Source organism: Zonotrichia albicollis, unplaced genomic scaffold, assembly GCF_047830755.1.
Source record: "Zonotrichia albicollis isolate bZonAlb1 unplaced genomic scaffold, bZonAlb1.hap1 Scaffold_254, whole genome shotgun sequence".
Classification (NCBI taxonomy): Eukaryota; Metazoa; Chordata; class Aves; order Passeriformes; family Passerellidae; genus Zonotrichia; species Zonotrichia albicollis.
In genome coordinates this window covers 3,671,490-3,695,690 of record NW_027428428.1, presented here as the reverse complement: position 1 = coordinate 3,695,690, position 24,201 = coordinate 3,671,490, and the positions used below count along the sequence as shown (strand labels likewise).

At 50.5% G+C, this 24,201-nt stretch overlaps 1 protein-coding gene across 1 annotated transcript; it reads right to left on the bottom strand.

Annotated features, from left to right (window-relative positions):
• Positions 1-21,337: 21,337 nt before the first annotated feature.
• Positions 21,338-22,327, bottom strand: LOC141727853 (olfactory receptor 14I1-like). Its single transcript, XM_074534134.1, has one exon. It carries the CDS (start codon positions 22,268-22,270, stop codon positions 21,338-21,340), a length of 933 nt encoding a protein of 310 aa, XP_074390235.1. The 5' UTR covers positions 22,271-22,327.
• Between the last annotated feature and the right edge of the window lie 1,874 nt (positions 22,328-24,201).

The following is a 24,201-nucleotide window of genomic DNA, read 5'->3' as shown; positions in this document are numbered from 1 at the left end:
CCCATGGGAACATCCCCTGGGGAGCAGGATCATCCTACAAGTTTTACAGGAATTGTCTGCAGGCTCCTGCAGTGCCTGGTGCTGCTCCCTTGCCAGAGGCACCCCAGGCCAGGGGGGCACATCTGGGCTGCTGTGTCTGGCTCTGGGGCTCCCTGTTCTGGGCAGTGAGGAGGAGCTGCAGAGGCTCTGCAGGACTGACAGGATGGGCTTTGGGGCTGGCAGGAGAAGCTGAGGGACCTGGGCTGCTGGAGTTCCTGAAGAGGAGGCCCAGGGCTCATCCTGTGACTGCTCCAAGGGTGGCTTCAGAGAATCCCAGAATCAGCAAGGTTGGAACAGGCCATGGAGATCATCAAGTCCAACCTGTGCCCTGACACTGCCTTGTCTCCCCTGAGCCTCCTCCAGGATAAACAACCTCAGCTCCCTCAGCTGCTCCTCAAAACTTTTGTGCTCCTTCCCCTGCCTTGTTGCTCTTCTCTGGACACATTCCGACCCCTCCATGTCCTTCCTAAATTGGGGGCCCAGATCTGCAAACAGCACTCGAGGTGCTGCCCAAGCAGTGCTGAGCACAGGGGAAGAATCCCTGTCCTGCTCCTGCTGGCCACACCATTCCTGATCCAGGCCAGGAGCCATTGGCCTTCTTGCCCACCTGGGCACACTGCTGGCTCATGTCCAGCCCGCTGTCCATCAGTCCCCGCAGGTCCCTTTCTGCCTGGCTGCTCTCCAGCCACTCTGTCCCCAGCCTGTAGTGCTGCAGGGGTTGTTGTGGCCAAAGTGCAGGTCCTGGGACTTGGAATTGTTAAACTTCACCTTGTTGGATATGGGCCCTGCATCCATCCTGTCCAGGGCCCTGTGCAGAGCCCTCCTACCCTCGAGCAGATCCACACTCCCAGACAACTTGGTGTCACCACGGTTCCATGAGGCCCCAGAGTGTCACGATGGTCTCCATGATTCCATGAGGCCTCCCAGTGTCACAATGTCCCTTTGGTTCCATGGGAGCTCTGAGTTTCCCAAAGTCCCTTGGATCCTTGGGCCCTGCAGTGTTACAGTGGCACCATGGTCCCCCAAGGCCCTGCAGTGTCACAATGGATCCTTGGTTCCATGAGGTGTCTGAGTGCAGCAATGCTCTCCTTGGTTCCACCATGTCACAATGGCCTCTTGGTCCCAAGGGCCACCACGGTGTCAAACATGTTTCCTTCATTCCAAGAGTCCCTGAGGAGCAGCACTGGCCCCTTGGTTCCATGGGGCCTCAGAGTGCCACAAGGAATTCCTTGGTACTGTAGTGTCACAATGGAGCCCTGGTGACAAAAGATCCTGCTGTGTCACCTGGGGCACTTGGTTCCTCGGGGCACAACAGTGTCACAATTGTTCCCTGAGTTCCCAGAGTCCTTTCAATGGAGCAATGGCCCCTTGATTCCATTGTCTCCTCGATCTCACAACTGCTCCATGGCTGGTTTCAGAGAATCACAGAATGAGCAAGGTTGGGCATTGAATTCCAGCGCACACCTCAGCTCTCTGATGATCCTGGCACCATGCTGGGCCCTGTTTCAGACTGGAGCAGAGCAGATGTTGATGGGACAGGAGCCCTGCGGGTCGGTCAGGGACCTGCAGCCTGCAAGGTGCTCTGCTCTCCCTCAGGTGCTCTCAGAGAGATCCAATCCCAGCTGGGCAGCTCAAGGCACAAGTGGCATTGCCTGTTCATGGGCACACAGCTGATGTCTGCCTGGATAGGGGCACAGGTTTTATTACCTCTTAGTTTCATAATATACAAGCAAATCTTTATTATCTGGGTCATTTGAGTACTTTTAAGAAATGGCAACATTTTCCCACAATGAACAGAATTTATCTGGAGTTGTACTGAAGGCAGAAAGAAAAATACTGATCTTGCCTTCTACTTGTGTCACCAATATTCTCTTTATTATTTCCTCTCCCTCCTCCTTCAAGTGTTTGCAGCTCTCTTGTTTAAATGGCCATGTTGAAGGACATCTCTTCATTTAGAGGAACTGGATCCATGTACTTCCTACTGCTCTCAGATTTCCTCCTTCAGGTGCTCTCTGGTCATTCAAGTGCCTCTCAACTAACTGGTTTCATCCTTTCAGCTGCAGGAAGGTGCCCAATCTTTCTGAAGTTAAAATTAATATATAATTAATCAATATTTTAATTGTGTTTATATCACAGAATTACCTTTTCATATGTTCTTGTCCAAAACTGTTCCTGTCTGGAAATCCCTTGGCGATGGGGGACATGTTAGATGGCACTGGGAAATCTCAAGAGAGCTGAGGGAAGAGCTGTGATGGTTATTAAACTGTTCAAATGTTCAACTTGTGTTTGTTGGCAAGAAACCTTTCTGTGCCTCTGAGTGTCACCAGCCCCTAAGCCCAAAGGACACAAACCTGATGAGTTGTGGTTCCCACTGCAGGGGCTGCACTTGCACCTTGGCTCTGCACAGGAGAGCTCTTCATCCCCTTTCTCTGTTTTCCTCCCTCTGGGCATGGAGGGAGCTCCTGACTTCAGCATGTGACTCATGTGTGCAAAGAGCAAATGTGGGCAGAATTGGGGCAGGGAGGGTTTGGGGGGGACCTTGGGATCTGTGCTGGGCACAGAAGGTGTTTTCCATGTCTCTGAGACTGTCTGCTGTGCAAAGTGGATTTAATATCCAGCAGAGGAATGACTTTTGCATTTGATGGAGCTGTGCCTTCCCTTGCTTTTGTTGGCTGACAAGAAATGAACATCCCTCTGTGTCTCAGGCAGCTCCTTCTCCAAGGAAAGCAGGTGGGAGTTGGAGCCAAGGAGCTGAAAGCTGCAGGTGCAGCCTGGGCTGGAGGGAGCTCAGATTTGCACAGGGCTGCTCTGAGTGCCAGGGCTTGGATGGGGGAAATGGTGGGGTGGGGGTAGGGACAGAGTCTGATTGATTGTCAGCCATGAAGGGTCTTGATTTTCATATCTATTCAAACTGCATTAGGAGGTACTTGGATTCAGCGTCCATTGGAGATTGCATATATCAATAAATTAACAGGAAACTAAACTAAACTTGACCTAAAACCATCTCTTTTCGCTGTCTTTTTAAATATAATGTATTCACTTTGAATACATTACTGACATCTACTAAACCACAAAGGATTTGAAAATTAAAATCAAATTATCCCCAGAGGCTTGGCTTGTTCAGTTTTTCTGAATGTTAATGAGCCCAGGACACTGAATTCCTGCACTGAAGAGCTGAAGGCTGAACAAGCCTCTGCAGCAGGAAAATTCAGCAGCAGCCTCCAAGGTGCTGAGGATGTCAGCAGCCCCCACTGAGGCCATCCCTGCCCAGAGACCGTGAGGGAATGGGCAGACAAGGAGAGCGTCCCTGGGGCTGGGGCAGCACAACTCAGAGGCACCAGCGGCTCCAGCTGGGCAATGGAGTGTGGAATGTGGCTGGGAAAGCCCTGCCTGGGCTGGGCCAAGCAGGACACACAAGCCCTGACCCCCAACCCCCAAACAATTCTCTCAAGGAGACATTTAAAAGGAATAACAATTGTTTCCTTCCTCTGAGTTGGATGCACTAGAGAAATACCAACAAGAGATTCTCAGGAGCTCAAAACAGCAAACCAATCTTTACTGGGAATTTTAGAAAATCAGAGAAACTTTGGCAAAAGGTTTTCTATGACATTCAATCAACAAAAAACAGTTATCAACGCTTTAACTTGACCCATTCAACTTCAGAAACTCTATGCCTGTTCAATTTTATGTTAAAAAAAATTTGCAAGATGACTAAAACAGAAATAGACACAGAAAGAGAGAAAGACAAAAAAGATTTAGAGAAGCACACACAGAGCTATTAACTCCTGGATTCTAGCAGTGTTCAAATGGAAATTCCAAGAGGAGATAGGGTTCACAAATGTGCTTGCCTTGTTGTTAGCCTTAAATACCCCTTGGTCTCCCTGGGCCCCTCCCCCAGGTGGGACTTGGTGTAATTTGGTCCCTCAGGAGCTGGGCTGGGGCTGCAGAGGTGGCTGTGGGGCATTGCCTGTGCTGTACCAGGGACTGGCAGCCACTGCTGGGCTGGGATAGAGGCTCTGGGGGGATTGGGGTTCCAGGGCAGTGCAGAGCTGGGGTTCCAGGGCAGGGCAAGGCTGGACCTGCCCCTTTCTCTCTCACACACAAAATGTTTCCAGCCAACAATCTCCTCCAGTCTGACACAACAGGCAATGTTGGAGGTGAAATCCCAATTCTGGTCTTGGGCACCTGGCTGAGAAGGACAGTTCTTTTCCAGAGGAAGGAAAGCACAGAGCCCCAGTGTTTGGAAGGCAGGTGAGAGCCTCACTAGGCCAAGGCCAGCTAGATTTGTGAGGTATGGCAGATTTTGTCTGGGAGCAGTCTTTGAATTTAGGGAATTTTGGAGGTAGAAATCCAATCTCGACCATGGGCGCCCGGAGAAGCAGGATGGTGTTTTCCCATAGGAAGGAGAGCATGGAGCCTCTCTAGTGTTTTGGGGATAGATGGGAGGTGACCTTTGTAAAACCACTGCAAGACAGACTTGTCCTGGCAGTATTCCTATGTGAACAATCCCTGGGTATAAGGAAATTTGGAGGTGAAATTGCGGTTCTGTCCACAGGTGCCTGGAGGAGAAGGAGAGCTCTTTTCAATTGGGAAGGAAGGCACGGAGCCCCATCATTTGAATAGGAGATGAGATGAGACCCTCAACATGCCAAGGTGATTTATCAGGCAGCCCCTGGGAGGCCAAACCAGCCAGACCTGCTTCATGTTCCCTTAGTTTTGTGGGGCCCCATATTGTCACAATGCTGCCTAGGATCCATGAGGCCCCACAGTGCCATGATGACAACTTGTTTCTATGGGGTCCAGCCGTGTCACAAGGGCAAAGTCATGCAGTGTCACAATGGACCCTTGGGTTGATGGGGTCCCACAGTGTCACACTGGCCCCTAGGTTCCAGAAGGCTCTGCAGTGTCACAATGGTCCCAATGATTCCATGAGGCCTTGCTGTGTCACAATGATCTCCGTGGTTCCCCAGGCCCCACAATGTCATGTCACTCCTCTGTTCCATGAGCCCTGCAATGGCACAATGGACCTTTGGACCCTGGGGCTTTGCTGTGTCACAATGGTCTCCTTTGGCTCCACACTGTCACAATGGGCCATTGATGATAGGAGATATAATAAAGCCTCTATTCTGGCCTTATTATCAAGCAGTGCAAGATAGCCCGGGAGCCCAGTCCTCAGGGAGACAGGGTGCCCTAAAGCTAGGCTAGCCCGAGGCTGATGCTGCGGGCTAACCCCCTTAGCAAGCTTGGTGATTACCAGCTCTTTTGTGGTTGCAAGCTCTCTTAGGATCTCAGCTCTTGCTTGCTAGGTAGGTTGCCCTTGGCTGAGGGCAGCTGTAGGCGAGAGAGGAGAAGGAGGTCCTGGTGTTCCACAGTGATGGCTTTATTGGGGGAGTCTGTGAAGGGTCCCAGCGACAGCTGTTCTTCTGTCAAATGGGCTAAAGTAGGCCCCTTTCATTGGGTTAAGGGGGATCCAAACTTGACCAATAGTTAGGGTTTAGGTAACATAGCCTATAGGGTTACAGAGATAAGCTATGGGGCGGAGATCAGAGAGACAGGAACATATGTTGCTGTCTCAGCAGTTCCTATTGTTCAGTCCTCCATGGAGCCTTACCCAGGTCCATAGGGTTTACTATAAGGAGGCCCCTCTGTGTCACCCTGGAGCTTTGGTTCCACACAGTCCTGCTATGTCACAATGAACCCTTGGTTCAATGGAGGTCTACAATGTCACCATGGCCCCTAGGTTCTATGCAGCCCTGCAGTGTCACAATGGTCTCCTTTGGTTGGCCAGTGTCACAATAGACCACTGATGACACAAGGCTCCACAATGTCACAATGGACCTTTGGTTGCATGCAGCCCTGCGGTGTCACAAAGGCCTCTTGCTTTCACGAGGCCCCACAGTATCACAATGGTCCTCTTGGTTCTGTGGCGACCCCCTATGGTCACAATGGTCTCACTGGTGCAATGAGGCCTCACAGTGTCACAATGCTTTGCTTATCCATGGGGCCTCATAGTGTCACAAGGGTCTCCATGATTTCAGGAGTTCCCTCAGTGTCAAAATGGCCCCTTAGTTCCGTGAGGTTATGAAGTGTCTTCATGGTCTCTCCATGATTCCCCAAGGCCTTACAATGTCAAAATGGACCTTTGGCTTCATGGGGCCTCAAAGTGTCACAATGGCCCCTTGGTTTCATCACACCCCAGAGAGTCACAATGGTCTCCACAGTTCCAGGAGGCCCCATGGTGCCACAATGGACCCTTGTTTTGATCGGACCTCTCAGTGCCACAATGATCCCTACATTCCATGGAGTCACACAGTGTCAGTACAATCCCTTTGGTTCCATGAGGTCCAGCCATGTCACAGTGCTCTCCATGATTTTATGAGGCCCCACAGAGTCACACTGCTCCCTTGGTCTCATGAGGCCCCACAGTGTCACAATGACCCCTTGGTTCCATGGGCCTTGTACTGCTGCATTGCCCCCTCCCCTTCTCAGGCCATCCTGCCAGCTGAGAAATGCTCCTTGGGCCTCGGCCTTGGCCAACAGCCCCTGGGCTCAGCTCCTCTGCAGCTCATCACAAACACTGCTCCAGCCACTGCTGCTGCCCAACCAGCTCCTGGTTTCTGTAGGAGCAGCCCTGGGAACTGTTTCTGTTCCCTCCATGGCAAAACATCCCTGTTCTCACACTGCCAAAGAAAGCTGTTGGTGCCAAGTGCAGGCAGGATGAGCCATTGCTGGGACTGAAGCCCCTCTCTTGGGGCCCTGCACACAGCGCTCCAAAAGGAGCCCTTGGAGCTCTCCTGGGCCAGCGACTCCCTCTGAGTGGGGCCTCTCCCAGCCGGGAACTCTCCCGTTTGCTGCACTCAGGGATCCTGAATAACCACAGAGCCTGGGCTGATCCATCCACTCCTCCAGGTTTAACCCTCCACCCGCTGGGGAGATGCCAAAGCATCCACAGGGAGCATTTCCTGCCCTCAGGGGAATTTCTCACAGGTGCCTTGTACTGACTTTTTGTGTCTGTGTGCACACAGGAGTGCCTGTGCTGGGGAAATGTGGCAAAAATGCTGCTCTCTAAAGGGGTTGGAGTACCTTGGATAGCTGAGTCAGTCAGATATCCAGTTATCAGTAAGTAAGTATAAGTCACGAGGTCTAAACAAAGTTAAATGCTGCTAAGAGTTGTTCTTTTTCCAAGTTGTTAAATTTAATTTATTAGCTAAGTTAAGGATTGTTAAGTGTAATTCCTCTGTTAAATTTATAACTCATAGGTTTTACGTAAGGTTAAATAGTGTTAAGTGCTGCTCTTTTGCTAAATTGGGGAGTTGAAGGTACCAGTTAAAGTTAAGGTATAAGTAAAGTCCTGTTAGGTTTGAGCTCTGTTAAGCTTTTGGCTCATATTCCTTTTATCTTTGCCCTCACTGTCCTTGTGTCTCACACATACCCAGGAAGAGTTCTTAGCTGATTTCTGGTTTGATTGACAGGATTTGATTTGGTTTCGTTGTTGCCTTATTTCCTTGGAGTGCCTGAACTGTCCAGTCAGGAGCAGAGTGACTCTTGTAAAGGAACTTTGTGCTGCTGTCCCTTAATATTGAATCTGGTGTTTGCTGATCCCTTGCTGGGGATTTTTCAGTGCTCTCAAGGCCTTGTTGGTAGCAGTGTGAAGGAGCCCTGGCCCAAGCTCTGGCCCTGGGGGACATGGGGATGCTGCCGGGGGGTCCCTGTCCCCCTGTGCCACCCCCAGGGCCCCGGCCCCCCATCTCCGTGTCAGGCTCTGGGGTCGATCTCGTGGAACATCCTCTGGGGGAGGCTGCGGGGCCGGGGGACCCGGGGGGACCCGGGGGGACAGGGGACCCTGCTGTGCATGAGCAGGGTTGGAGTGCTCTGGGGGGAATTGTGAGGGGGGCCAGGGCAGAGTGACCTCCCCACTGACCTCACACAGCCATCTGTGATGTCACACAGCCCCTGTGATGTCACACAGCCCTTTTGCAATGTCACACAGTCATCTGTTATGTCACTGCCGGCTCTGAGACATCACGCAGCACCTTTGTGATGTCACAGTGCCAGCTCTGGGATGTCACCTTGGAATGTCATGCACCTGCACTGTGATTTCACAGAAGATTCTGTGGTGTCAGAAAGTCACTATGTGATGTCACAGCCTGTCCTATGATGTTACATAGCCACCCAGTGATGTCACAACCCACTCTCTGATGTCATAGAGCCAGCCTCTATGATGGCAGGATCTGCTCTGTGGCCGCTCATTCTACCCTATGATGTCACAGACAGCTGTATGATGTCACAACACCCTCAGTGATGTCACAAACCCCTCTCTGTGATGTCATACTGCTACTCTGTAATGGCACAGCACACACTTTCACCTCACAGCCTGCTCTATGATGCCATCCAGCCATGCCATGATGTCACAGCCTGCTTTGTGATGTCACAGAATCCCCTCTGTGATGCTGTAGCTGCTCATTGACCTCACACAACAAACTCTGTGCTCTCATAGCCCTACCTGTGACCTCACACAACCCACTCTGTGCTGGCCTTGGCCTCTTGGGGACCACCTCTCATCTGCTTTCAAAACACCTGGAGGCCTGTGCTTTTCTTCTCATTGAAAAAAACATCTCTCAAGTCCAGGCATCCATGGCCAAAATTGAGAATCAGCCTCCAAAATTCCTTATATCCAAGGATAGCTCCCAGAGAAAAGCTGCCAGGTCTGTCCAGGTTCTCTTGGTTTCCTGAGAGCCAGCTCTCATCTGCCTTTGAAACACTGAGGCTCTGTACTTTTCTTTCTGTAGAAAAGAACTGTTCTTCTTGTCCTGATGCCCGTAGACAAAAGTGGGCTTTGGCCCCCCAGATTCTGTCTTTCCAAGGATTCTTCCCTGACCACAGGTCTGGCTGGCCTTGGTCTCCTTGGGGCTGCCTCTAATCAGCCATTGAAACACTGGGGCTCTGCCCTTTCCTTCCCATGGAGAACTGTCATTCCAGTCCAGGAACCCATGGTTGGAATGGAATTCCACCCCCAAAACTGCCTGAATATCTAAGGGTTACTGTAGGACAAAAACTGCCAGGACAGACAGGTCTGGCTGGCCTTGGCTTCTGGTGACTGCTTCTCGTCTGCTTTCAAACCCTGGGGTTCTGTGGTTTCCTTCCTATAGAAAAGAACTGTCCCTCTTGTCCAGGTGCTCCTGGCCTCAAGCACTTGACAATTGATAGGGACATGGGAGCCCTGTGCTCAGTGGTGTGGGGAGTGAGGACAGCAGAGGAGAGCCCTGGAAGGGATTGAAGGGTGGTTTCAGAGATGGTGGATCCTTTTCACATAGTAGAAAACAGATAGAGAAAGAAAGAATTATTTCCAAAGGCACCAGAGGAAACCCAGACTGGACACCAGGATAAAGGAATTTCCCTGCCAGGGCAGGGCTGTGGTGCAGCACGTCCCCAGCAGGAGCCTGGAGCAGCCCAAGGCTTTGTGTGGGCAGGCAGAGGCAGAGCTGTCAGCAAAGGAAGGGCCCAGCCAGGTGGGGCAGCCGGGGGATGCCGACAGCCTGCAGCGACAGAGGCGCAGGTTTGCTCAGCATCAGAGACACCTTCGCCTTGCTTGTCCTCACCTGTCATCACTGCCTTCACTGTTCTGCTCTACCCGGAACTAGGGGACATTTTCACATGAGTTGTGTCCCTCAGTGGGTCCCATTTAAAGAGAATTTGGACTTTGAATCTGATTTTGAGTTCTTGAGAATTTCTTTGAGCACACACTGAGGCACTGAGTCTGATGCAAAGAGCACCAAAGCCCCAGAGGGTCATTGAAGTCCTTGTGCCGTGTCTGTGCTGCTGAGCTGGGCCGGGCTCCTGGCCCAGAGGCAGCTCCTGGCAAGGGCAGCGCTGCAGAGAGACAGCTCTGGCCAGGAGCAGCTCCTGTGCACAGCCCAGCAGGGCTGGGGCACTGCCAGGGCCCCTCAGGGACACCAGCAGGGCACAGACAGAGCTCACAGGGGCTCAGCACTGGCAGGGCCTGTGGGATGGCCCCGAGGGGGCTGTGTCACAGCAGCACCTCTGTGGCTGTGTCATAGATGCACAGAGCAGCTGGGATGTCAGCAAGGGAATGTGTGACTGCACAGAATGGGTTGTGTGAGGTCACAGATTGGGCTATGACATTACAGAGTTTGTTGTGAGAGGTCATTGAGCAGCTACAGCATCATAGAGAGGATTGTGGGACATCTCAGACAGTCTGTGACATCATGGCATGGCTGGATGACATCACAGAGCAGGCTGTGATGTCAAAGTCTTCTGTGACATTACGGAGTGGCAGTATGAAGTCACAGAGAGGGTTTTGTGACATCATTGAAGGGATTCTTACATCACAGAGCTGACTCTGGTGTCAGAGAGTAGGGTGTGACACCATAGAGCAAACTCTGCCATCATAGAGGGTGGCTCCGTGGCTTCAGAGAGTGGGTTGTGACATCACACAGTGACTGAGCAACATCACAGAGCTGGCTGTGACTTCACAGAAAAGACTGTGATGTTGCAGTGTGACTTTGTGACATCACAGAGTCTTCTGCAACATCACAGAGCCCCTGCATGACATCACAGGATGACATCTCAGAGTAGGCTCTGTGACATCACAGGAGGCCGTGTGACATCACAGGGGCTGTGTGAGGTCCCTGGGGAGGTCACTCTGCCCCGGCCCCCCTCACAGTTCCCCCCAGAGCAGTCCAAGCCCGCTTGTGCATAGCAGAGTCCCCTGTCCCCCATGGTCCCCCGCCCCTGGCCCCGCAGCCTCCCCCAGAGGATGTTCCACGAGGTCGACCCCAGAGCCTGACACGGGGTTGGGGGGACAGGGCCCTGGGGATGGGACAGGGGGACAGGGACCCCCCGGCAGCGTCCCCGTGTCCCCCAGGGCCAGAGCCTGGGCCAGGGCTGCTTCACCCTGTTACGAATGAGGCCTTGAGAGCACTGAAAAAATCCCCAGCAAGGGAGCATCAAAAACCCGATTTAATATTAAGGGACAGCAGCACAAAGTTCCTTGGCAAGAGTCACTCTACTCCCGACTGGGCACTTCAGGCACACCAAGGAAACAAAGCAACAACAAAGCCAAACAGAATCAAGGCAATCAAACCAGAAATTAACCCAGAACGGTTCCTGTGTGTGTGTGTGTGTGTGTGTGTGACAAAAGGACAGTGAGGGCAAGGATCCAAGTAATACGACCTAAAAGCTTAACAGAGTTCAAACGTAACAGGACTTAACTGATACCTTAACCTTAACTGATACTTTCAACCTGACAATTTAGCAAAAGAGCAGAGCGTAACAGCATTTAACCTAACTTAAACCTATGACTTTGCAATTTAAGAGAGGAATAACACTTTACAATACTTAATTTATAACTTATATTAAAGGTAACAACTCAGCAACTAAGAACAACTCTTAGCAGAATTTATCTTCACGTAGACTGTGTGATTTAACTTACCTAAAAGCCTGACTGACTCAGCTATCCAAGGCACTCCAACCCCTCAGAGAGCAGCATTTCTGTCACATTTCCCCAGCACAGGCACTCCTGTGTGCACACAGACACAAAGAGTCAGTGCAAGGCACCTGTGATAAATTCCCCTGAGGGCAGGAAATGCTCCCTGAGGATCCTTTGGCATCTCCCCAGCAAAGGGCAAAGAGTTGAGCCTGGAGGAGTGGGGGGATCAGCCCAGGCTCCATCGTTGTTCAGGATCCCCGAGTGCAGCAAACGGGAGAGTTCCTGGCTGGGAGAGGCCCCACTCAGAGGGAGTCGCTGGCCCAGGAGAGCTCCAAGGGCTCCTTTTGGAGCGCTGTTTGCAGGGCCCCAAGAGAGGGGCTTCAGTCCCAGCAATGGCTCATCCTGGCCGCACTTGGCACCAACAGCTTTCTTTGGCAGTGTGAGAACAGCGATGTTGTGCCACTGAGGCAACAAAAACAGTTCCCAGGGCTGCTCCTAAAGGAACCAGGAGCTGGTTGGGCAGCAGCAGTGCCTGGAGCAAACAGTGTTTGGGATGAGCTGCAAAGGACCGTGGAGACCATTGTGACACTTTGGGGTGTCAGGGAACCAAGGGACCATTGTGACACTGTGAGACCCCATGGAGCCAAACATCCATTGTGACATTGCAAGGCCTCATGGAACCATGGACAGACTATTACGATACATCACAGCCTCATGGAACCAAGGGGCCATTGTGACACAGAGGGGCACCATTGAATCATGGAGACCGTTGTGATACTATGAGGCCCCATGGAACAAACAAAGCATTTTAACACTGTGAGGCCTCATGGAACCTGTGAGACCATTGTTACCCTGGAGGTCCCCACAGAACCAAGAGGACCATTGTGATACTGTGGGGCCTCATGAAACCAAGAGGCCTTTGTGACACTGCAGGGCTGCATGGAACCAAAGGGCCATTGTGACATTGCAGGGCCTCGTGTCATCAATGGTCCTTTGTGACACTGTGGAGCCAAAGGAGATCATTGTAACACTGCAAAACTCCAGAGTCCAAAGGTCCATTGTGACATTGCAGGCCTCAAGTAACAGAGGAGCTGCATGACATTGTGGGGCCTGGGGCACAACAGAGACCATTGTGACACTGCAAGGCCTCATGGAACCAAGATGTCATTGTGACACTATAGGGCGCCATAAAACTAGGGGAACGTGGAACAGGTCTGGCTGGTTTGGCCTCCTGGACCCCCTTACTGGTCCAGATGACCATGGCATGTTGAGGGTCTCTTCTTGTCTGCTGCTGAAACACTGGGGCTCTGTTATTTCCTTCCTATGGAAAAGATCTGTCCTTCTCCTCCAGGCACCCATGGCCAGAAATGGGATTTCACCTCCAACATTGCCTTTTGTGAGAGACTGGAAGAGACTGTTGGCTCAAAACATTTCATGTGTGGGGGATGAAAAGGAAGGTCCAGCCTTGCCCTGCCCCGTAGCCCCAATGCCCCCAGAGCCTCTATCCCAGCCCAGCAGTGGCTGCCAGTCCCTGGCACAGCACAGGCAATGCTCCACAGCCACCTCTGCAGCCCCAGCCCAGCTCCTGAGGGACCAAATGAGCCCAAGTCCCATCTGGGGGAAGGGCGCAGGGAGACCAAGGGGTACTGAAGGCTGACCACAAGGCAAGCACAAATCTTGGCCCTACCTCCTCTTGGATTTTCCATCTAAACACTGCTGGAATGCAGGAGTTGGTAGCTGTGTGTGCTTCTCTGTATCTTTTTTGTCTTTCTTGCTTTCTATGTCTTTTTCTTCAGTTTCTGTGCTCCTGCAAATTTTGATTAACTTAAAATTGAACAGACTTAGAGTTTGTGAGGTTGAATGGGCGAAGTCAACACTTTGAGAAGTCTTTTTTGTTGACTGAATATCTGTCATTGTTTGACATGAGAAGAATTTTAAAAAGTAATACAAAACTTTTTGTCAAACTGACAATCTGTTAAACCACTAAGATACTGAACATGCCTCTGTGAAACACAAATGTTAAAGATGAAAAAGCCCTGGAACCTCCTCTTTCTTTTCCAGTCAACAAAGAAGCAGCGAGCCCCAGCCTCCATTTCAACCAATCCAAACCAAACCAAACCAAACCAAACCAAACTAAACCAAACCAAACCAAACCAAGCAGCCCTGCCATGGGCTGAGCCCCCTCCCTCCTCCCCAGGCTGCCCCCCTCCCCATCATCCCCACTCTAACCAAAGCAAACCCCAACAACTCCCAAACAGGAAAACAAAAGAGGCTACAAAACCCCAACCAGAACAAAGCCAGGCACAGCTATTAAAATCTTACCACCAAGTCCCCTCCCCCCAAAACAACTAAAACACAAACCCCTACAACCTACAACCCATAAAAAATAACCCTACAACCAAAATTAAACACAAAACCCCCCCAAAACTATCATTAAAACCAATTCTAATACAACCCAACCACAATTTCCACCAGAAGTTACTGGCAGGTCAGGTGTTAACCCTTTCTATACTTCAATCCTCTCTCAAGTAAAAGGAAAACAAAATACAAGCATTTCAAAAAGCAACATAAAATCATGAAAGTCAATAAAGGAGAAATGAACTCCCCCCCCCCCAAAAAAAACAAAAAAAACCACCTTTATCTGAAAACTAAAATTCTCTTACAAACTATAAAGAAAAAACTCTTTTTCATTATAACACATAAAACTATTAAGATATAAAAAAATTGAAATTAATATAATACAAAAACCTCCAAACTGAAATAAACAAATGTTAAAATAACTGTAATTTCATCGAAAGTTCATACAGAAATTAAAATGTAATGCAGTACCGCCAAGAGAAGATCTCTATTCCCAGAGATAAAAAAAAAATTAAAATTATATAAAAAAGATTTTTACCTTTAAAGAATTGATCTTTAAAACAATACCCCATAAGTCAACATGGCCCATCAACAAGCTGTAAAAAAGCTTCTGGCAATAAAAATAACTTCACAATGTTTTGTTTGCCCAATTATCCCATCGTAAAAAAACCAAACAATATTAACAGCAGTAGCAATTTTAATTGAATAGTTGAAATAAAAAAATATAAAATTGGATACAATATAATTTGATTAAGAAAAGGGGTAATTTGGTTCCAATAATAGCGCATAAGCAAAAGATAACCACGGAGTACAGAGGGCAGGGTTTTGGGACCCTTGCCACATCACATACAAGCTTGCCAAGTGAAAATCACCCCTTATATGCCGTGTGTCAATGCCATCTCCTCCTATTTTCGGTTCGTCATATCTCTATCTCCGCCTTCATTACCACCTTTACCACGCGTGTGCCGCCACTCGGTTTGGTGGTCGCACAAGTCTTTGGGGGTCGTCACTGATGAAGGCCCTGTAGTCTTTGTTATCCTTTAATTCACCTTTGGGTTACACATGCGCACCAAGCCAGTACAATGTAAGCCAAGACTAACGTATCACTGCATCTACATATCAAGGTAATAAATCCCTTATAATTAGCATTTTCTGGGACCCAATCAGATTTTGCTTCCTTTCTGCTCATTTTTAGCAACTGTATCTTCAGCTTCTTTTCCTCCTGTCCTTGTGAACATCATGCCGGGAGGCGGGGGTGGTGGGGCCCCTCCTCTCCCCCTCTTCTTTGGCATTACTACTTTAACCTGTTTTATTATTCCCAGATATTAATTACTGTATCAATATTGATTACTGTTTCAATTTCTATCAGCACGAATATCATACCTATTTGTCACAACAATAACAAAGTCCTCCAGACCACTGTTATCCATCACAAAATTAATAACCACAAAACCGCTATTTTTTCCTCTTGTAAAAGAATCTCCATAGCATTAACATATCTCATATAATAACAATCTCTCATAACGTATCTCATATAATAACAATCTCTCATAACATATATAATAACAATCTTTCATAACATAAAAAGAAAAACTTCTCTCCCAAAATAAACTACAACAAGACTATTTTAAAAAAATAAATAAGTAGAAATTATAGGATTCATTTCCTTACATTGCCAGTAAAAATAACATTGTAAAAAAAAGGTGTTATAAAGAGTTTATTTTAATTCTTACTACCTTTTTTCTTTTAGTTACTTTTAATAAAATTTTCTTTCTACCCTTTAAATATTTTAAGCCTACTTTACCTTTCTCACAATCCTATCTCACAACAAAATAAATACATAAATAATTTATTGACAATAAAATCCACCACACTCATCAATACGTTAATTAAGAAATCTCAAGATTAGAAAAATCTTGAATTAACAAACCAAAACCACTACAGTGTCATAATAACCTTTTGCCAAAGTTTCTCTGATTTTCTAAAGTACCCAGTAAAGGCTGTTTTGTTGTTTTGAGTTCCTGAGAATCTCTTGCTGGTATTTCTCGAGTGAGTCAAACTCAGAGAACACAAAAAATTGTAACTCCTTTTAGATGTCTCCTTGAGAGAATTGTTTGGGGGATGGGGGTCAGGGCTTGTGTGTCCTGCTTGGCCCAGCCCAGGCAGGGCTTTCCCAGCCACATTCCACACTCCATTGCCCAGCTGGAGCCGCTGGTGCCTCTGAGTTGTGCTGCCCCAGCCCCAGGGACGCTCTCCTTGTCTGCCCATTCCCCCACGGTCTCTGGGCAGGGATGGCCTCAGTGGGGGCTGCTGACATCCTCAGCACCTTGGAGGCTGCTGCTGAATTTTCCTGCTGCAGAGGCTTGTTCAGCCTTCAGCTCTTCAGTGCAGGAATTCAGTGTCCCAGGGCTCATTAACATTCAGAACACCTTAACAAGCCAAGCCTCTGGGAATCATTTGATTTCAGTTTCCAAATCATTTGTAGTTAGGTAGATTTCAGTAGTGTATTCAAAGTGAATACATGATATTTAAAAAGACAGTAAGAAAATATTTTTTAGGTCCTGTTTAGTTTTTTTTTCCTGTTAATTCATTGATATATGCAATCTCCAATTGACATTGAAACCAAGTACCTCCTCATGCAGTTTGAATAGATATGAAATCAAGACCCTCCATGGCTGACAATCAATCAGACTCTGTCCCTACCCCCACCCCACCATTTCCCCCATCCAAGCCCTGGCACTCAGAGCAGCCTTGTGCAAATCTGAGCTCCCTCCAGCCCAGGCTGCACCTGCAGCTTTCAGCTCCTTGGCTCCAACTCCCACCTGCTTTCCTTGGAGAAGGAGCTGCCTGAAACACAGAGGGATGTTCATTTCTTGTCAGCCAACAAAGCCAAGGGAAGGCACAGTTCCATCCAATGCAAAAGTCATTCCTCTGCTGGATATTAAATCCACTTTCCACAGCCAACAGTCTCAGAGCAATGGAAAACACCTTCTGTGCCCAGCACAGATCCCAAGGTCACCCCCCCAAACCCTCCCTGCCCCAATTCTGCCCAGATTTGCTCTTTGCACACACGAGTCACAGGCTGAAGTCAGGAGTTCCCTCCATGCCCAGAGGGAGGAAAAGAGAGAAAGGGGATGAAGAGCTCTCCTGTGCAGAGCCAAGGTCCAAGTGCAGCCCCTGCAGTGGGAACCACAACTCATCAGGTTTGTGTCCTTTGGCCTCAGGGAGTGGTGACACTCAGAGGCACAGAAAGGCTTCTTGCCAAGAAACATGAGTTGAACATTAGAACATTTTAATAACCATCACAGCTTTCCCTCAGCTCTCTTTGGTGTCTCAGCAGCTTCTGACATGTCCACCATCCCCCAGGGATTTTTGTATGGGAAGAGGTTTAGACAAAGACATAGGAAAAGGTAATTCTAGGATAGTTATAAATTTAATTAGAATTTTGAGTAATGTGATGTTTTTTTCAATTTCAGAAATATTGAGGAACATCCTGAAGTTCAAAGCATGAACCCAGTCAGTTGCGAGGCACTCAAATTGACCAGAAAGCATCTGGAGGAGGAAATCTGGGAGAAATGGAAGGGAAATAGATCCAACTGGTCAAGTGAAGAGATGTCCTTCGACATGGCCATTTATCCAGGAGACCAGGAAGCATGTGAAGGAAGGAGTGTCATGAAATATTAGACTGAATATTGATGGCAAAGGCAGAGGGGAAGATCAGTATTTCTTCTCCTGCCATCACTAAAAGGATCCAGTAGATCCAGGAAATTCCTGTTCCTGGCAGGAAAAATTTGCCATTTCTTAAAAGTATTTAAATGACCAAGATAATAAAAATACGCTTGTATATTATGAAACCAATGGTGTTAAAACCTGTGCCCCTTTCCAGGCAGACATCAGCTGTGTGCCCATGACAGGCAGTGCCACTTGTGCCCTGAGGTGTGCCCCATGGCCTCCCTGCTAGGCAGCCTCTGTCCTGCAGAGCCTGTGGCACCTGTGGGGCTGCACACACAGCCCTGCCCCGGGCTCTGCCAGCCTCTGGGCCAGCAGAGACGCAGCCAGGGCTGGCCATGGCTGGGAACAGGCCCTGAGCCCCGCAGGAGGATGGAGCTGGGCCACAGCCAAACTCAGCCCAGGTCAAAGCTGGGCTCAGCAGCCAGGGCTGCCAAGGGCTGGGCACAGAGGCTGGCACTGACAAATGTCATGGGCCCCCTCTCTGCTCTGTCCATGCCACCAAGGGCACAGAGCAGCCTCCTCTCTGGGCCACTTGCCTGTTTGCAATGCCTTGCACAGGTGCTGGCCCTGCCCCACAAGGCCTGGCCTGAGTCCTGCCCCTGCACGCTCAGCCAGGCTGAGATGGGCACTGATGGTTTCTGGGACAGGCTCTCTGGACCCAGCCCAGCTCCCTGCAAGCTCTGCCAGCTGCCCTGAGCTCTGGGCAGCACCAAGGGCCTCTCCCCAGCCCAGCCCAGCCGGCTCTGGCCCCACAGCTCTGCTCAGGCCAGGCTGCTCTGGCCACTGCCCCACGGCCTCAGCCCCTGGCAAGAGGCACAGCAGCAGCTGCAGCTGCCACAGGACTCAGCCCAGCCATGGGGGAAGGGGCTTGGCCAAGGCCAAAGGAGGCTCCCTGGCTGCTCTGCTTCCCTCGGGCTGAGGTGCTGAGAGCTCTGCAGCCCCTGCTGCCATCCCATCTGCCCAGGGCAGCAAAAGAACCCCGGCCTTGGGGCCCTCAAGAGCTGCTCCTGCTCCAGGACCAGGGCCCATGCCAAAGCTAGGGAAGGCAAAAGCTGTGCCTATTTCTGTTCATTGCTGCTCTTGATGGGGATTGACCTTCATCCACTTGGAGGTTGCTGATGAGTTTTCCTACTCCGGAGGCCTCTTCTTTCTTGAGCTCTTCAGTTCAGAAATTCACTGAAAAAGGCTCATAATCATTTGTTCAAAACACTCAAATAAGAAAAGCCCATGGGAATAATTCAAGTTTTCAGTTCTTCTGTGGGTAATTAGACATTTTTTAGAAGTCTATTCAAAGTGAATCCGCTATATTGGAAAAAAATCAGAGAAAATTGTTTTCTCCTGTTTTCTTTTTCTGTTTATAATTTGGTATCAGCAATGTCCAATTGATATTGCCCCCTGCAACTTCTAATGCAGTCTAAATAGATAAGAAGATCAAGACCCTTCATGGCTGATAATCAACCAGACTTTTTCCCCATCCTCTCCTCACCATTTCCCTCATCCAACCCCTGGCACTCCTATGGATCAGGAATGGTGTGGCCAGCAAGACTGTCACACTAGGATCTTTTCTCTTGAGAAGCTGTAATGTTTCAGCTGCTCCATGTTTTGCTGCTTTGAAATGTGATTCTGAGAATTGTTTACCCAGCAGGTGAAAATGTTTCTACTTGATGACCAATTACAGGTCCAGCTGCTTTGGTACTCTGGTCAGTGACAAGATTTTATCATTCCATTCCTTTGCTTTCTAACCTCCAATGAAATCCTTTTTTGTATTCTTGTAGTATAGTTTTATTTAATTATAATATATATCATAAAATATTAACTCAGCCTTCTAAAACATGGAGTCAGTATTCTCATCACTTCCCTCATCCTGGGACCCCTGCGAACATTTGAACTGAGGACCAGGACAGTGAATCTTCCTCTGTGCCTGGCACTGGTTGGGCAGCACCTTGAGTGCTGTTTCCAGTTCTGGGCCCTCAGTTTAGGAAGGACATGGAGGGGCTGGAGCGTGTCCAGAGAAGGGCAACAAGGCTGGTGAGAGGTCTGGAACACAAGCACTGTGAGGACCAGCTGAGGGAGCTGGGGTTGTTTATCCTGGAGAAGAGGAGGCTCAGGTAGACAAGGCGGTGTCAGGGCACAGGTTGGACTTGATGATCTCCAAGGTCTTTTCCAGCCTTGCTGATTCTGGGATTCTCTGAAACCACCCTTGGAGCAGTTGCTGGAGGAGCCCTGGGCCTCCTCTGCAGAAGCTCCAGCAGCCCAGGTCCCTGAGCTTCTGCTGCCAGCCCCAAAGCCCATCCTGGCAGTCCTGCAGAGCCTCTGCAGCTCCTCCTCACTGCCCAGAACAGGGAGCCCCAGAGCCAGACACAGCAGCCCAGATGTGCCCCCCTGGCCTGGGGTGCCTCTGGCAAGGGAGCAGCACCAGGCAATGCAGGAGCCTGCAGACAATTCCTGCAGCACTTGTAGGATGATCCTGCTGCCCAAAGGACGTTCCCATGGTGGCAAGTCAGGAACTGCAATGGGGAGTGGAGCCAGAGAGAAAGGGCAAGCAGGGGTGGGCTGTTTGAAGGGGAGGGGACAGCAATAGGCAAGAGGAAGAAAGCAAAGCTGAAGCCAAGGAAATGCTCGGGGTAGTTTGGGAGTGGCTGCCAGGCAGCCCTGGCTCTGAGCAACAGCGTCTGCAGTGGGACAGGAAACTCCCAGCTGATGGGAACAAACTTTCTGGCTGACTGCAGAGGCCAGGACAAAGCTGAGTGGTTTCCCTGGTGTCCCCCAGCCCTTGCTGGCCCCAGGGGCTGATGGCATTTGTGCTCCCTCAGGTTCATGTCCCCACACCAACAGCATGGGGGTGCTCCCCCTGCTGTGTGCAATGCAAACAGGGGCTGCTGAGCCAGTGCTGCCGTGTCTGTGCCTGCAAGGATGGGGCACCTGTGTGAGCTGGGGAAGAGGCCAGGGCTGCAGAGGGGGGATGTTGTTGGCAGCTCCATGAGGACGCTCTGGGACGCTGCCCTGGGCTGTGCAGCGCACTGGGGATGGATCAGTCCCTGCTCTGCTGCTCCTTCCCGTCTGCCCCAGGGCCCTTGCAGACCCCAGCCATGCTGTTTGCCCCCAGCCTGCCCACGGCCAGCCTGGGGCTGCTCACGGGGCTTTTCTGTGCTGACCATTGGCCTGGGTGTGTTCTTGAGAGAGCCTGGGCAAGGAGCCTGGAGCCCCCAGGCCCTGGGCTGAGGTGTCAGCGCTGCCCCAGCAGTGCCCATGGCCTGTCCCTGCTGCAGCCCCGGCACTGCCACCCCCAGGGCTGTGCCCGGCCCCGAGAGCACTCAGGCCCTGCAGCAACACCAGGGCCAGCAGGGCAGCGGGGCAGGGCCACGGCAGCAGCACTGGCAACACCAAGTGCTGCTGCTGCTGGGCACAGCTGCTGGGCCAGCACTGATCTGCCTCCAGCTCTGCACACAGACATTGCTGCTGCAGCGCAAGAGAAGGCAACAAAAGGACAGAAAAGTTCTGCTTTTTTCTGCTGAAAACTTTTTTGGGAGAGATCATAATTTCATTTAAAAGCACCAAGAACACAGCCCCTCATTGATACAGTCGGTGGCTACAGGGGTGGTGGAGAGGAACAAAATGACCAATGGAACAAACAATGAAATTTCTTTTTGGACAATAAGAACAAAGTAAAACAAAAGTAAAGGAACTCTGAAATGAAACCAAGAAGAAGTATCAAAGATTACTTTTATTACAAGTGATTTGCAAATACTGGCCAGCAGTTTAATGTTCCTGAAACCATCCAGTCATCAGTCTCCACACTGCAGCATTGAGCTCCTGGTTCCTCAGGCTGTAGATGAGGGGGTTCAGGGCTGGAGGCACCACCGAGTACAGAACTGACAGGACCACATCCAGGGATGGGGAAGACTTGGAGGGGGGCTTCAGGTAGGCAAATGTGCCAGTGCTATAGAACAGAGAGACCACGGCCAGGTGAGGGAGGCAGGTGGAAAAGGCTTTGTGCCGTCCCTGCTCAGAGGGGATCCTCAGCACAGCCCTGAAGATCTGCACATAGGAGAAAACCATGAACGCAAAACAACCAAATGATAAACAGGCACTAACAGCAAGCAGCCCAAATTCCCTAAGGTAGGATTTGGAGCAAGAGAGTTTGAGGATCTGTGGGATTTCACAGAAGAACTGGCCCACGGCATTGCCATGGCACAGGGGCAGGGAAAATGTATTGGCCGTGTGCATGAGAGCATTGAGAAAGGCACTGGCCCAGGCAGCTGCTGCCATGTGGGCACAAGCTCTGCTGCCCAGGAGGGTCCCGTAGTGCAGGGGTTTGCAGATGGACACGTAGCGGTCGTAGCACATGATGGTCAGGAGGCAAATCTCTGTTGCAAGAAAAAAAAAAAACAGAAATACTTTGGCAGCACATCCTGCATAAGAGATGTCCCTGGCGTCCCAGAGGGAATTGTGCATGGCTTTGGGCACAGTGGTGCAGATGGAGCCCAGGTCGCTGAGGGCCAGGTTGAGCAGGAAGAAGAACATGGGCGTGTGCAGGTGGTGGCTGCAGGCTACGGCGCTGATGATGAGGCCGTTGCCCAGGAGGGCAGCCAGGGAGATGCCCAGCAAGAGGCAGAAGTGCAGGAGCTGCAGCTGCCCCGTGTCTGCCAATGGCAGCAGGAGGAAGTGCCTGATGGAGCTGCTGTTGGACATTTGCTGGGGCTGGACATGGGGACCTGTTCATGGAATATAGGACAGTGAAGAGTTAGAGGAGATACCTGTAACCAAAATCAAAGCCATTTTCCACACACCCTCCTTTATAACACACATGGACATGCTCTTGTGTTTAAGAGTTCTGATGCTTTCTTTTTAAGCTCTTTCCATGTACTTCCTGGTATTCTTGGATATCAGAAACCCTCAGCGTTTCTGCTGCCCTCTGGTAGAACAGAGTGGTTTCCCTGAGGCAAGATAATGAGTGGAAACTGGGGGCAGATGATCTGTCACTTCATACTGTTCACAGTTTCTCTGGGCTTTCACTTTTCTCGGGTGGAGGATGTTCAAACTCCCGTGTTTCTCTTAAAAACCCCAGGCACTGCTGAGAGCAGATGGATCCACCACAGCCCAGTTCCATTTTTGTAGCCGAGGACTCTCTCTGCTCATTTCACCAACCCAGCAGCATTTTCAGCGTCACAACACCTCTGTCTTTCCCCATCAATCTTAAAACTCTGAGATACTCTAGGACAGGTTTGCATTATGGGTTGAAGCTCCCAGCCTGGACTGAAATCTCACAGGGACTTGCAAATGTTCTTATGATGGCATTGGATTAAGGGAGATGCAGCTCCTTCCCTGGCTGCCCTGACAGCATTGCCCAGAGCCAGGCACTGGGGACAGCGTCACCCTGAGCCAGCTGTGCCCCTGCCAGAGCCCCCAGTGCCGGGCAGCTGCTCCCAGCCCTGTGCTCTGCAGAGGGAACTGGGCCCGGGGCTGCAGAGCTCTCCCACGGCTCTGCTGCAGCTCTGCCTGCACAGGAGGGGCTGCACGCCTTGGAGTCCCGGCCCTGAGGGCAGAGGCTGGGCTGGGGGACAGGAGGGAGGGGGCTTGTTCAGAGGGAGGGGCTGCACTGGAGGGGATCCTGTGGGCATCTCTAAACTCTCCCTGCCACAGCATTGCTGGGTTTTGTTTTCTCTCATTCCCTGCTCTTCTCTCTGCTTCCCGGAGATTTTCCTCCTGCAGGTGTTTCCCTGTGCCTGAGCTCTCCCTGCCAGCACTCACAGAGCCCAAATCTCTGTGCACTCTCCTTGGCCTGACAGAACCTGCCTGTTTGCAGGGCACTGGCTGGGGCAGGTTCTGTTTGCAGCTTGGAGAAAGGACAGCTCAGACTGAGCCTGATGGCTCCAGCAAAGGTGATGCTGGTGCTGTCCATGGGCAGAGTGGCTGAAAGCACACTAGGGATCTCCTGTGAACCCATGGATCACTTAAAGTAACAGTTCAGATGTCTCAAGTACTTGTCCAAATTCATAACTTATAATACATACTATCTTTAATATTTAACCCTCCCTTCCTGTTAGTCTCCAATCGTGGGAAACTGAATACAAACTCTTAGGACATTTCTGAATTTTTGTCAAAAAACCGTTCTTGGAAATATTCTATGACTTAGCAGAACCCCTGTGCATGTCAGAGCTTCATGAGTATTCCACCTCCCCTGCACCAGAAATACCCAGAGTTGTACTCACAGGGTCTGTAGGCATTGGGATGTTCCAGTTTTCGGAGATCACTCCAGGAGCTGCAGCTGCATTGTCCTGCAGCCAGAGGTTCCTGTGCCAGGGGCTGGCAGTGATTCTGCCCCAGGCACTTCTCAGCACCTTCCCAGCCCTGACTGATTGAAGCTCTCTGTGCCTCTGTGCTGTGCCTGGGGTGGCTGCAGGCAGTGCCCCAGCCCTGCTGGGCTGGCAGAAGAGCTGCTCATCAAGAGAAATGTGCTTTTGAAGCTCTTCTTGGTTACCAGGAGCTGCCTCTGTGCCAGGAGCCCAGCCCAGCTCAGCAGCACAGACACAGCACAAGGACTTTAATGAGCCTCTGGGGCTTTGTGCTCAGGCCCTGGACATCAGTCCCTGAGAGGGAGCTGAAGAAACCTCTCCAGAACC